This window comes from Pinus tabuliformis, chromosome 1_1 (genome assembly GCF_031772625.1).
Source record: "Pinus tabuliformis cultivar Carrire ecotype Pingquan chromosome 1_1, CPIR1, whole genome shotgun sequence".
In the NCBI taxonomy this organism is placed as follows: Eukaryota; Viridiplantae; Streptophyta; class Pinopsida; order Pinales; family Pinaceae; genus Pinus; species Pinus tabuliformis.
This window is the reverse complement of record NC_142297.1, coordinates 531955675-531970307: the sequence shown is the minus strand read 5'-3', so window position 1 is coordinate 531970307 and position 14633 is coordinate 531955675. Positions and strand designations below refer to the sequence as shown.

General features: G+C 34.0%; 1 protein-coding gene across 1 annotated transcript in view; it reads right to left on the bottom strand.

Moving 5' to 3' along the window:
• Nucleotides 1-3932: 3932 nt before the first annotated feature.
• The window catches only part of LOC149214133 (uncharacterized), a 52187-nt gene continuing 41486 nt past the window's right edge, over nucleotides 3933-14633 (bottom strand). Inside the window, exon 3 of the mRNA XM_089392201.1 lies at nucleotides 3933-4468. Coding sequence (XP_089248327.1) covers nucleotides 4228-4468 — 241 coding nt within the window. The 3' untranslated portion in view covers nucleotides 3933-4227. The remainder of the gene's footprint in view (nucleotides 4469-14633) is intronic.

Sequence of the window (14633 nt, the reverse complement as noted above, 5' to 3'; positions counted from 1 at the left end):
CGTAATTATAAAGTCATGGGTTGAACCATCATTCACCACAAAATTATGTAATAATTATAGAGCCTTGGGTTGAACCATCATTCACCACAAAATTATGTAAATAATATAACACAATAATAACAAAATCTAATCTCTTCCACCTTTGTATTCCCTTAGAAAAGGAAAGAATATAGAATAGGGGTCTAATGCGCAGTTAAAAAATAGACACTTTTATATCAACATTAGCTAAAAAATTGTTTGAAGACAAGTTAAAATCTCATCTGTGTCATGGTATTGGGAATTTTTATAGTTGATTGCAAATATAAACCTTTCCTCCATCAAATAGGAATGAACATACAAAAATAGTAAAATTAAATCCAAATGTGCATTTGTACATATATGCTATGTTGTTAGCCCCAATGGATAACTTAGTTGGTCGAGTTTCTATCGCTAAGTACCTCACCTATCAAGAGGTCACGGGGTCAAATCTCCTCGACGCCCTTGGGGTTAGGCCTTGCTAGTTTGGCCGAGAAGTAGATCCCTTTGAGTTGATTTACTTGGATTTTCCGGCTCAACCACCCATAAATATATGCTATGTTATCTAAATTCCAATGTATAACTAGATCAAACTATACATTTCTCAAGATGTATACACATAATAATAGAACAAAATTCGAATGTGTATTTTTCAACTAGGGAATTAAAACATGTATATGATGAGTTTGTTATCGTTATGAATGTTATACTCCATAAAGATGTAGGAGTAGGACTAATGTTATTGTTTATTCATTAATAATAGATGAGCTATCAATCTCATTCCATCTACATATAATTACATGATTTCATGCATTGTATAAATATGTTTATGTGCTATAGTGCATGATGGTAACATGATGAGACTAAAAAATTATAATGGTTTCCATGACAAATCATATTATATTATATTCACATTAAATAATATGAATTATCTTCTTCTCACTTTATTATTATATATACACATGATTTAATAATTATTTATATCAATATATTAATATCATGAATGATATTACAAATATAATATTTTATTTAAAAAACATAATTTCTTTATTTGATTAATATATATATATATATAATATAATATAATAATGATAAAAGTAAAAATACAAATAAAGCTTACAAAGTACATATACATAATTTTACCAAATATGTTTTTACCCTTAACTAGTCATATAAAGTTTGTTTTTTTTATTATAAATTTTTGTAAGATAAATCAAATCACATACCTAATGAATTATTTTATCTTTTATACAATTAATATAGTGTGGACTTTATTGCTTTTATTAGATTAATTTATCTTTTATACAATTAATATAGTATGGACTTTATTGCTTTTATTAGATTAATTTATATTAATTATTGTGAAATAAGTATAAATATTATAAGTATAATTATTACAAGATATGTAATGATTTTTAAATTAATTTAAAATTTATATTTAATTTTTTGATTTTATCATTATTAATAATTAAATTTTGAAAATTGATGAACAATTAAATATTATTGATTTACAATTACTAATTAAATAGTCTATTTATAAAAACTCCATTTAAAAACCGGATGGAATTGTAATAGTTTAGTATAGTAAATCATTATTTTTAAAATTTAAAATTATTTTTTCATATCTATTACTTAATTGATTCAGCTTAAATCACTATAATAATTTATTTTGGAAAACTTATATAAAATCAAGTATTAAGTATTAGTGATTATCTGTTAATTGAAAAAATTTAAATGATTTGCAATTAGATTTGATATGATGAGTATTTTAGATATATATTGCAAACTTTATTAAAACTTCCAAAATTTTAGTTTTAATATAGATAACTATAAATTAAGATTGGCCAAATTTAAAGATTTGTATTTCAAACCAGTGTCTTTTTGTTTTCAGAATCTATAATAACTCATAAGTCAGCGATATCCTAGAATCTTTAAATTAGTTAATTTAAATTATTAATAATAATTGAATTTAGAATATGTATGGGCAATTAAATATCAATTAAGTATCAATAATCTATAATTAATTATTAAATGATGTATCTATATATATATATATATATATTATAGAAACTAGAATGATTTGTAATAGTTGGAAATAAATTGTTATTGCTAAATATTTTTTATATTTATTATTTAAATGATTTTGCATCCATTATTATAATGATTTATTTTGAAAAATCTATGCATAATTAATGATTTAAATTATTATTTATATTAATAATTAGATATCTTAACATCATTGTCTTGTATATATGTAAATTGTAGATATTCTAAATATTCTAATGATGTGCAGTTTGATTCAATGTAGTGAGTGTTTATAGTTATAATGTTCTATTAATTTTGGATATGTAAGGAAATTTTTGTAAAAACTTGCAAATTTTCTGTTTGAATCTAGACAACCACAAGTTAAAGTCCTCCCTTAACACAGTTATTTAAATATATTTTATATCTATTATTTAAATGATTTTGCATTCATTATTATAATGATTTATTTTGAAAAATTTATGTACAATTAATGATTTAAATTATATATCCTAACATCATTGTTGTGTATATATGTAAATTGTAAATATTTGAATAATTTACAGTTTGATTTGATATAGTGAGTGTTTATAGTTATAATAATGTATTAATTTTGAATATATATTGAAAATTTTGTTGAAACTCGCACAATTGTGATTTTCAACTGGACAACCAAAAGTCAAGACCATCCAAATATAAAGATTTGTACTTCACACCAGTTCTTGGTTTCACAAAATCCATCATAAACTACCTATATCTCACAATTACTATGCTACATCTCATCAATCTATATCTTCCACATATTATCAATCTGATAACTTGCATTCCAAAACCAACTTCTCAATTGGGAAAACTTTTGATACTGATAATCCCTTCCAAATCACCTGTCTTCAGACATTGCTATGCCTATTGAAATTTATTCTCAACGCAACATTGCAATGAAAGAAAACTCCGTTTCTACACTTGTTTGAACCTTCTTAATCTAAATTATAGATATATATGCTTTTTTGGTGCTCGTAAAGGTGTTTTCTAGCCCTACTTTCACTATTATTTGAATCTTCGTAATACAGATTCTCCATATTATGCTTCTTGAGTTGTTGTAAAAGAGCTCTAACCAATTTGAGACACAACATGCCGAAACAGATAATATTGTTGTCTATTTGTTACGTCCCTTCAGAGTGCAGGCCCCAATGGATAAGATCAACCTCTAGTTTACGTCTTTAGTGTTTAAATGTAATACAATATAAGCTTTGGATTAACATTTGTCAATGGTGCTTGTGTATTAAATCTCGGGAAAAGAAAGACAGTGTATTGTTGTTCTATCTGTCGATTCTCTACAAAGAACTGATCCCCATTGACAAGCTCAACCTCCAGTCCAGTTACTTCTCAAGTGTATTGTTGTTCTATCTGTTGATTCTCTACAAAGAACTGACCCCCATTGACAAGCTCAACCTCCAGTCCAGTTACTTCTTGAGTGTTTAAACGGACTACAAGATAAGCTTTGGACTAAAATTGTGCGTTTTTCCAATGGTGCCTGTGTATTAAATCACCAAAAGAGAGACTATTATCGTTATATCTGTCAATTCCTTACAAAATATTGGTCCCCGTTGACAAGATCAACCTCTTGTGGAGTTACTTCATTAGTGTTTAAATAGAGTACAGGATAAACTTTGAACTAAAATCATGCGTTTTTCCTATGCTCCTTGGGTATTAAATTTTTGTACCAAACATGTGCAATTATGAAAACTTTCCACTCATTTGTACAAGGGTGTGAAATAATTTCAAAATCTAAAATCCTCTGCGTTTTTCCTATGCTCCTTGGGTATTAAATTCTTGTACCAAATATGTGCAATTATGAAAACTTTCTACTCATTTGTAAAAGAGAAATAATTTCAATATATAGCCGAGCATTTGGAAAGAATTTACTCATTTATCATTTTGCTCCGTGGCAAATATCCTCCGAAGAAAGTGCTACTCTGCTTCTACAAGACTATTCTGCCATCTTAATGTAATTGAATTTGCATTTGCACAGAGAAAAACAAAAGATTAAATGAAACTGATGAAACATTGCAATCAGAAACAATTTAATCAGGTACTAGAGGTGTCTATAAGAATTAAGATTTATCTTTAATTCTGTAGTCACAAAACCTCCAATATCAATCAACTTTATAACGACAACGTAAAATCCTGTCATCCAACTCGTTTACTCTTCTTCTTGTGTCCCTTCGGCCTTTTCTTGTTCTTTTGCTTGCTTTTTGATTCAATAACTTGGGCAGTGCTGTCGATAACAGCTTTCTGTTTCTGGCTGTCATCTATTATCAAATCAAACACGGGCTTCAGTGTCTCCTTGCTTTCCTGCAACTTCAGGGAGGTGGGATCGATGACATCATTTATAAGCCATTCAATGTCATAATCTCCGTGCTTCGGATGCCTGCAAATATGGGAACAGTGAATTACACAACTTCATAGTAATATCATACCTTCACTATTTATCTAGGCATCCTGCATGTTCTTGAAGAGTGAAAAATATAATACAGCATTTCTGCAATAGCGTTTAAAGATTGGAGAATAAATATAAAATTAACAACGGCATTCATGGAGGTCTTAAACTAAAATATTATAACATCTTTTAAAGCCAAGGGCAGTAGTGACATTATAAAAGTAATTAAACAACATAAGGGATTAGTCAGATTGGTCTTTTGTCAGCTAGATTCACTGGGTCCCAGGGGGGTTTGAATTGACAATCGTTTAAACGGGTGGATAACTTTGGGACCAGGAATGTCTTAATAATATACTTTATGATTAACTTTTCTACACCCAGTGGACTAATTGAATGCTATTTATTGAATATTATTTGCAATCAAACATTCGGGAAGGGGGGTCGAATTGCCACACCCAATGGACTAATTGAATACTATTTGCAATCAACCATTCGGGACGAGTGGTCAAATTGCTTGGCAGCCAACCAAGAAAAACATCGACTTTGGGACCATGAATGTCTTAATAATATACTTTATGTTTAACTTTTCTACACCCAATGGACTAATTGAATATTATTTGCAATCAACCATTCGGGAAGAGTGGTCGAATTGCTTGGCAGCAAACCAAGCCAACCAAGAAAAGCATTCAAGTACCACTACCATGTGACGTGAGAATCAAGTACATAAACTGAATTCCCAGTTATTGACGCTGAGTGATGGGATACTAGGATTAAGATGATTTTTGTTGTTAATGAATTATCCTAGATCCATTTTAGTCCAGATATATCAAGCGCTGATAGGGATCAAATCTCTTTTCACTTTAAAAGAAGTTTGTGTTGAGAAATCTAGGGCAGGTTTTATATTAGAGTTTTTCAAATGATTTCTCTTAAGACAAATTCTTGTGATGTATTTTTAATTCTTTTTCATTATATAAACAAATTGGAAGAACAAACATTGTAGGCAGATTCACTCAAAACAATTCGTCTATTCAATCACAAACCCTAGATACATGCCACATAAATAGTGCCATTAGAGGAAATTTTAGCCTAAAAGTGCCGATGAAATTTTCACATAATCTCCATGTCATAATATCTAAACCAATAAAAAACCTTTAAATTTAAAAAGAGGTACATTTAAATATTTTGGAGGGAAATTTTTTTTTTTTTTTTTTTTGGCTCGTCTCTTTACAGGGTTATTCAAATTTCAAGTGTAGACACTCGTTGGATGCAGAGTTAAATTCCGCATCCAAAGAGTGTCTACACTTGAAATTTGAGTAAACATGTAACGAGATAAGCCAAAAATACAATTAAAAAAATAGTTTTTTTCTTTTCCTTCCAAAGTTCATAACTCTTATTTGATTATTTTTCCTTACGAGGCCACTTTTACACTGAAATTTCCTCTAATGTTTATGAGATCCAAAACATTCCAAGCAAGGAGAATATTGTTGAGAAAATCTCTCAACAAAACTCCAACAACCAACTACCCAATCCTATCAATATGTTATTGTAAGCATTATTCCAGGTTCCCCCTTTAATGCTTATATATTATCAAGACAGATTATTACAAAAATGACAAATTGCAATGCACATGTCACATTTGTCTGTTTGGTCTTCCTCGGCACTTATCCCCACTCTGGAGTCTCCCGGGCAACGCTCTTTTCACCTCTACAATCTTCGAGCTTCCCATTCAACTCATTTAAGACATAACTAACTCTGACCATCTTCGATGAACTTTATATAATTGATGCTTCTCCATCTCTCAAAGTACAATCTCGATACTGGATTGTATCCAACAATCAATTATGCCACTGACATTTTTACACACATGGATCTCATAACATAACCTGTCACTGATGCTCTTGAAGCCTGAAGCACAACAAGATCCGTCAACATATTACAGACTCATACAATCAAATTAGTGATACGTTCTCTCGGCACCTAAGAATTCCGAAAACCACTCATTTTATTATATTCTTCTATTCATCAATCAATTTTGCACTTTTAGAAAAAGAATGAAAACTTCACAAATCTAACCATCATTTTACATGAAACTACGAAACTATCCGCTATCATTGAAGCATAAACAAGTCACCACGATGTCCCTCCTTGGCGCAGGAAGCTCTGTAGCAACAATGAAAAAAAAAAACAAAAAATCATCCAGAAAACCGACGTATTGTGATTGGAATTTGGAGGACACAACCATTGTTGTGCTCGTGTTACATCATGATGGCCATCTGCCACTAGACAAGACATCTCCTACATGTGTTCGAGAGGCATAAACTTTTATAATTACCCTGCCTTCACCTCTCTTACCATTCATCTCAAAGGAGTCTACTTTGAAGAATTGAAAAACTCACAAGAAGAATGGTTGTTGTGTATGCTAGGCAATACCCATTTACTCGCCCGCGGGAAGAATGTTGCATATCCTTGGGTTTGGTTAAATAAATCAGATGATAGAATTTTGCTGCAATTGCGCTATCCGAGCTCCATCATTTCTACCGAACGATGACAAGAACATGGCCCTAAAAATAAGCCTTGAACATAACCAATGGTGGCTTTGCTTTCTTCTGTCCCTCAGAACTGCTTGTCGGCAAACATCTTCAGAAAGCTCTCCCAACAAGACTGCAACCATACTTCCTTAAAGAAATCAGCAAGACATGTAAAAATTTGAATGCAGAGACTAATATGATCATAGGAATCATCGTCAAAATATGTGGAAGGACAAAAGATTGACCAAGTCGAAGCATAGAGACTTTTTGTCTGCCACACAAACATCCTCCAACACTTTCGTATCTATCTCATTACTAGAGTATGAAACATATAAAGCATAGATCCGTGAGACCCTCCAATTAACCAAAATCCCTCCCATGAGCTATTTCTACAATGGATCCACATGATTGCTCTCGGTTCCCTGTCTCACTCTTGGCCACTGATGGTGATCCATGCAAAGCGAGAACCCTTTTCCGTCAAGTTGTCTCAGACAAAAATGACAGGTACAATTTCACAATCTCCTCTTGAACAGAAACATCAGGTATTAAATATATGCAGGCAAAAAAATTCATACTAGATATAAACTCACACACCTATTAATCTATGTACAGAAAACAAAATCTCAAATATCGTACATCTCTCTGGGCCTTTCATTGAGGGAGTCAAGCCCATATAGGCTCTAATACCAACAAAGAAATTGCAAGAGAAAACATTGTAGACAGATTCACTCAAAACAATTTGTTTATAACTTTATTCAATCACAAAACCCAAATAGATGCCTCATAAATAGTGCTTTATGAGATCCAACAGAGTCCAAACAAGGGGGACTATTGTTAAGAAAATCTCTCAACAAAACTCCAACAACCAACGACCCAACCCCACCTATATGCTATTGTAAGCATTATTCCAAGTAATATTATTTGCTATCAACCATTCAGGAAGAGTGGTCGAATTGCCACACCTAATGGACTAATTGAATACTATTTATTGAATATTATTTGCAATCAACCATTCGGGAAGAGTGGTCGAATTGCCTAGTAGCCAACCAAAAAAAAAAATCAAGTACTACTACCATGTGACATGAGAATCAAGTACATAAACTAAATTACCAATTATTGAAGCTTAGTGATGGGAGACTAAGATTAAGATGACTTTTGTTGCTACTACCATGTGACGTGAGAATCAAGTACATAAACTCAATTACCAATTATTGAAGCTTAGTGACAGGAGACTAAGATTAAGATGACTTTTGTTGCTAATGAGCCAGCCTAGATCCATCTTAACCGCAGATATATCAAGCGCCAAAAGGGATAAAATCTCTTTTCACTTTAAAATAGGTTTGTGTTGAGAAATCTAGCGCAGGTTTTAGATTAGGGTTCTTCAAATGATTTCTCTTAACTTGACAAGTTCTTGTGATGTATTTTTAATTCTTCTTCATTATATTAGTGTTCTTTTCATCATCAAGACAAATGCCAAAACAAATGAAGATCACAAACATAAGAAAAAGAACACAAGATGTAGGCACTCATCTAGGGAAAGACATTCCACTAGTAGATTCAAATCAGATTGAGACAACCAAGACCCTTCTGACCAAAACATAAATTACTTCCATCCACCAAGTCAACTTCCATGTACTAGCTTCTTTTCTTCAGGTCAACGTGAGTGTGCTCCTTCAAGAATTTCGGCTTGCTTTGCACTTCTAAGTTTGTACCTTCAGCCTTGTACTAAGTCTAAACTTATTTCACATGTGTGGAAAAGTCTCGGCTTCGAAAGATTTCCTTGTGATGATAAACAACTTCTTCTTGGACACCTTTGCACTTGCTATTGTAGATAGACTTCATGAATCGAATCTTCTCCAAAACAGGTTGAGTAGCATGGCTATATATATAGTGGTTGTGTCTTCATTATAAGGTCGACTTGTTAAGTGAGGAAGCCGACTTGGTGGAGGATAGATAAGACACAATAATTTTCTTTCTTGACTTTAAGGAGCCCAAGAAGGGTCTAGAATATAATAATAATGATAGTGACTTAAGACATAAACCTAGAAGCCTACAATGGAGGCTTTGACCTATAAACGATTGACCCAAACATGAAACCCATGCTTTGATAAGTCAATTTCTTTTAAAATAGTTATTCATTTTTCTTTCTTTTGATAAATACATTACATCATGATTCAAAAACAATTATGAAGACCGACACTAGTTACATTCTTCAACAATTTGTATTTCAAGAGATTTGATCTCCAAATCTCTTTTCATTTTTAAATAGGTTTGTATCTCAAGAGATTTGATCCCTCTCGATGCTTGATAGATCCGGGGTTAAGATGGATCTAGGCTGGTTTTTATATACACACATACCATACCTAGGATGGATTTATCTCTCCCTCTCTCTTCCCTCTCGCTCTACTCTCTCTCGTTTTCTCTCCGTCTCTCCCTTGTGACCCTCTCTCTCTCTCTCTCTCAACCTTTCTCTCTTTATGTGTTTCTTCTTTTGTCCCTCTCTCTCCCCCTCCAACTCCATCTCTACTCTCTCTATGTAAAAAAAATTGGTTTCAATTTTAATTTTTTTTTTAAACATGATTTTTTTTTGTTTTTAATTTTTAATTTTTATTTTTCAATTTATGAATTTTTTTGGGCCCGTCGCTAAGTTTCTCAGCTACACACAGGGCCCATGCGTGGCTAAAAACTCAGCCATAGGGCCTGCAGGATGAGGAAAACTCGCCTACAGGCCTTGTGGCTGAGTTTCTTAGCCACGTACAGGAATAGGGCTAAAAATAAAATTGAAAAAAAAATTAAATTATTGAATTTAGAACTGTAGATCCCAGAATGTATATCTATATTTTTTTTGCAGATTAGGTCAACATGCCACCAAAGGGTACTAGAAAGTCTCATGATCCAGTATGGGCACATGGTCAACAACTCATTTTCGGTAATGACCACCATGTCAAGTGCAATTATTGCAATGCCACAATGCATGTAGGCATAAACAGGCTAAAATACCACCTAGCTAGAATTCCTGGCAATGTTGTGGGATGTTGTGAAAATTGCCCTAATGAAGTCACTGCTGAAATGGTCGCTGTTGTGGAAGCCATTAAAGAAGAAAGTTCTAAGAGGGCAAAAATGAAGGTTGAGATTGTCGGGATAAATAGATCTTCATCTCAAAGTGAATCACAGATTTAAAGTGCAAGTATTGGTAACTCCTCTTTAAGTGTTGTGGCAAACAAGAGTATAACCTCTTCCTTCTTTAGTTCTCGTACAACTCTAGGATCTCAGCGAACCTTCCAGATTTTTAATGAAAAGAAGAGGAAGGATGCAGATATGGTAGTGAGGAAGTTTTGGTACCGTAACAGTTTTTCATTCAACTATGCAAAAGACTTATTTTTATCAGCCCATGGTGGATTCCATTGCAAGTGTTGACCCTAGAAACAAAGCCCCTTCTTATAATGCACTGAGGGGGAAAAAGCTAAATGAGGAGCTTGACTGTGTCAAGGAACAATTGGAGAGCATTAAAAGCTCATGGAAATTTACAGATTGTACAATTATGTCTGATGGGTGAACAGATCAGATGGGTAGAACAATAATAAATTTTGTTGTAGCTTGCCCTAAAGGAACCATGTTCCTAAAATCCATTGATGCATCTGCATATGTAAAATATGCACATTTGATTTTTACATTGTTGGCTTATGTGGTGGAGGAAGTTGGGGTTGCAACTGTTGTCCAAATAACCACAGACAATGCAACAAATTATGTGGCCACTGGAAGGTTTCTTTGTGCCAAATATCCCACCATTTTTTGGAATTCACGCGCTACCCATTGCATAGACTTGATACTAGAGGACATTGGGGAGTTGGAGTGGGTGCAAGATGTTGTGAAGAGTGCAAGCAAATTACCAAGTATATTTATAACCATGCTCAGGTGTTGAACCTTATGAGGGAATTCACACAGGGTGAGCTTAGTCCCCCAACTGTCAGATGGTTTGCTACACACTTTCTTTCCCTCCAAAGACTTTTGTATGAGTATCAAGCTTTGAGAAGAATTTTTTGTAGCCAACAATGGATATTTTGGAAAGATAGCACAAAACCAGAAGCACTGTCTGTGAAAGCATATGTCGTTGGTGTTAGTTTGTGGGGCAAAGTCACTAAGATTCTCAACTTCACTGAGCCCCTTGTGAAAGTCTTGAGATTGATGGATGGAGAGAAACCTGCAATGGGATATGTTTATGAGGGCATAGACAGGGCCAAAGAAGCCATCAAGGATTTCTACAAGGGAAATGAATCTAAATATCTCCCTTTATGGAAAATTATTGATTCCAAGTGGGACAGGAAGCTACATTTACCATTGCATTCAGCAAGAGCATATCTCAATCCAATCTTTTTCTATAATGAGGGGTCTAACATTCAAAGAGATCATGAAGTGATGAGAGGTGTCATGATATGCATTGAGAATATGTTCCTAGATCAATATATTCAAGACAAAATCAACATACAACGAGATATGTACAAAGAAGCATCTGACATGTTTGGATTTAGCTCAAGAAAATGTCTCAAGGACAAGAAAATCTCTTGTAAGTGCAAATTGTTAGAACTTAGCTTGTAATTTTGCTAGTTCTCTTTTATATGTTTGGCATTGCAAACTGATAATCTTTGTTGTTATTTTTTTACGGCGCATTGGTAGATAGATTGTGGCATTGGGGCACCACAATTACAAGAATTCGCCATCAGAGTTTCGAGTCAACCTTGCAATGCTTCATGCGAGCGTAATTGGTCAGAGTTTGAGCACATCCACAACTAAAAGAGAAACAAGTTGGAGCATGAGAGGTTGGAGAAGTTGGTTTTCATCTACTACAACCTTCGAATGCTCACAAAACTAGTGCAACCAAAGGATACAGATCCTATTGATTTAGTTTCTGATTGGGATGTGGAGGAGTCCCTTGATTTGAGTTGGCTTGATGAAGAGACTAAGGATCTCTCTAGTTTTCCATTTCAAGTGGAGACTCCAAATACACCTGCCTCACAATTGCTTCAGCCTTTCGATGTTGGCACTAGCTCCATGAGGGCTTATTGTAGGCATAGTCGTCCATGAGTGATGAGACTCAAGATTGTTGTGAGTCAATCATTTATCTTTTATGACATACATATTTGAATTTTGAACTTGCTATCATTTTTTATATTAATTATGGAATCATGATTCCTTTTCTTATTCAACATTTAAATGTTTTTCTTTCAAAACTCGAATATGTTATGTTGCAATTTTATAGATATGAGATGGTGTTATGAATTATTGCATATATTGTGGTTTTTATAACTTATAAGGATTGGAATTGTCATTAGTTTTTCTTTGTGCTTAAAATTTACCATATTTTAAGTTTTTCTATATTTTGTCGAGTTGTGCAACATTGCTCTCTCCACCTCTATCTCTCTATGTCTTTGTTATTTCCCCTCTCTCTCTCCCTCCAACTCCATATCTCATCTCTCTTCCTTCCTATCTCTCCCTTTCTCTCCCACCTCCCTTTGTATCTTCGCCCCCATCTCTCTCTCTCTCTACCCTCCATCTCTGTCAGTATCTCCCTCCCACCTTTTTTCTCTTCCCCCTCTCTCTCTCCTCTCTTTCTCTCTATCTTCCTCTCCTCTCCTCTCTCCATCTCTCCCTTGTCTCACCCTCTCTCTCTACCTCTATCTCTCTATGTCTTTCTTCTTTCCTCCCTCTCTCTCTCCCTCCCTCTTTCCTCCGCCCTCTTCTCTCTCCCCCTTATGAAAGTATTGCATACAAGAAGTCGAAGGATATTCCCATTGATTCTGACGAAAAAGAAGAATCTAATTTTACAGATGCAAAAGTTTCAAGGCAAGACAATCTTCCAAAACCTACAACTAATCATGAAGAAATTGAAGGAACAAGTGAACTCGTGTAGCAAATCATCATTCTAGAAACTCGAAAAATACCATCTTGGTTAAGGTCAACTCTACAAGAAGCCAAAGGACATGCAACAACAAAAGGAACATTCAAAGAAAGAAAGAAGCCTAAGAGATATTTAGGTTATGTAGCTTACAAGACTAAACTTATTGAAGTTGAACCTACCACTAATGAAAACGTAGTCGAACATCAAGAATGGAAAAATGCTATGTAAGGAGAATACCAATCAATAATTAAGAATGATGTTTGGGAAATTGTTCCTAGACCCAAAGACAAATCAGTTGTGACTTCCAAATGGGTGTACAAAATTAAGCATGCAATTGATGGAAGTATTGATAAGTATAAAGCAAGATTTGTGGCAAGATGATTCTTTCAAAAAGAAGGAATAAACTACAATGAAACTTTTGCTCCAATAGCCAGATATAAAACCATTAGATCACTCATTTCTATTGCAGCTACTATAGGATGGAACATTCATCAAATGGACATAAAAACAACCTTTCTGAATGGAACGATTTATGAAGAAGTATACATTGAGAAGCCCCATGGATTCAAAGTTCATGGTAAGGAAACACATGTTTGCAGGTTGAAGAAGGCTCTATATGGCTTGAAGCAAGCCCCCAGAGCATGGTTTTTCGGGATGGATGTTTATTAACGAGAACTTAGTTTCGTCAAATTTTCCACAGATCCTAATCTCTACATCAAGGTGGTAAAGAATGAACCCGTGATCATACTATCTATGTGGATGATTTACTAATAATAGGTGTGGAGCGTCATATTCGAGAATGCAATAGGCAACTAATAGCTAAATTTGGTATGGAGGACCTTGGACTAATGTATTACTACTTGGGATTAGAAGGATGGCAGAAACTTGTTGAGATCTATCTCAGTCAAGGAAAATATGTGATCAAGACTTTGCGGAAATATGTTATGATGGATAGAAAACCTATGACAACTCCCATGATCACAAATTTGAAGAAGTTACGGAATTTAGATTCAAGCATTGTTGACCCTACATCCGACCGACAATTGATTGGCTCCCTTAATGTACCTTGTAAACAGCTGACTGAGCATATGTTTTGTAGTGAACACTCTTAGCCAATTTCAAATGGATACAAGGCATGATCATTGGATGATAACTAAACATATTTTGAGATATCTTCGTGGGACTATACAACATTGTCTGAGATATATTGCAAGTAACGAGATACGGTTATTGGGCTACGCAGATTTAGATTCGGCATGCAATGATGCAAATAGAAAGAGTACTACAGGTGAATGTATTAGTTTGCGATCCTCTATGATATCATGGATGAGCAAGAAACAAGATTCAGTTGCATTGAGCAGTGCTGAAGACGGATATATAACAACCAATGAAGTTGGTTGAGAAGTTGTTTGCCTCTAGAAGTTGCCTGTGGATTTGTTTGAAGGACCTTTGGACCCTACCATTATAAGCTATGATAACCAGAGTTGCATAAGGTTGACAAAGGACTCAATTTTCTATGCTAGGATGAAGCACATCAATAATAAGTACCACTACATTCGAAGTTTGGTGCAGGATGGGGTCGTGAAGCTACAACACATCTCCACTGATGAACACATAATTGACATATTGAAAAGGTCTCTTCCTAACAAGAAGCTTGAGTATTTGAGAGATAAGCTTGAAGTTGTGGACATTTCGTCCTTGGTTAAGAGGGGTTAAGGATGGACACCATACT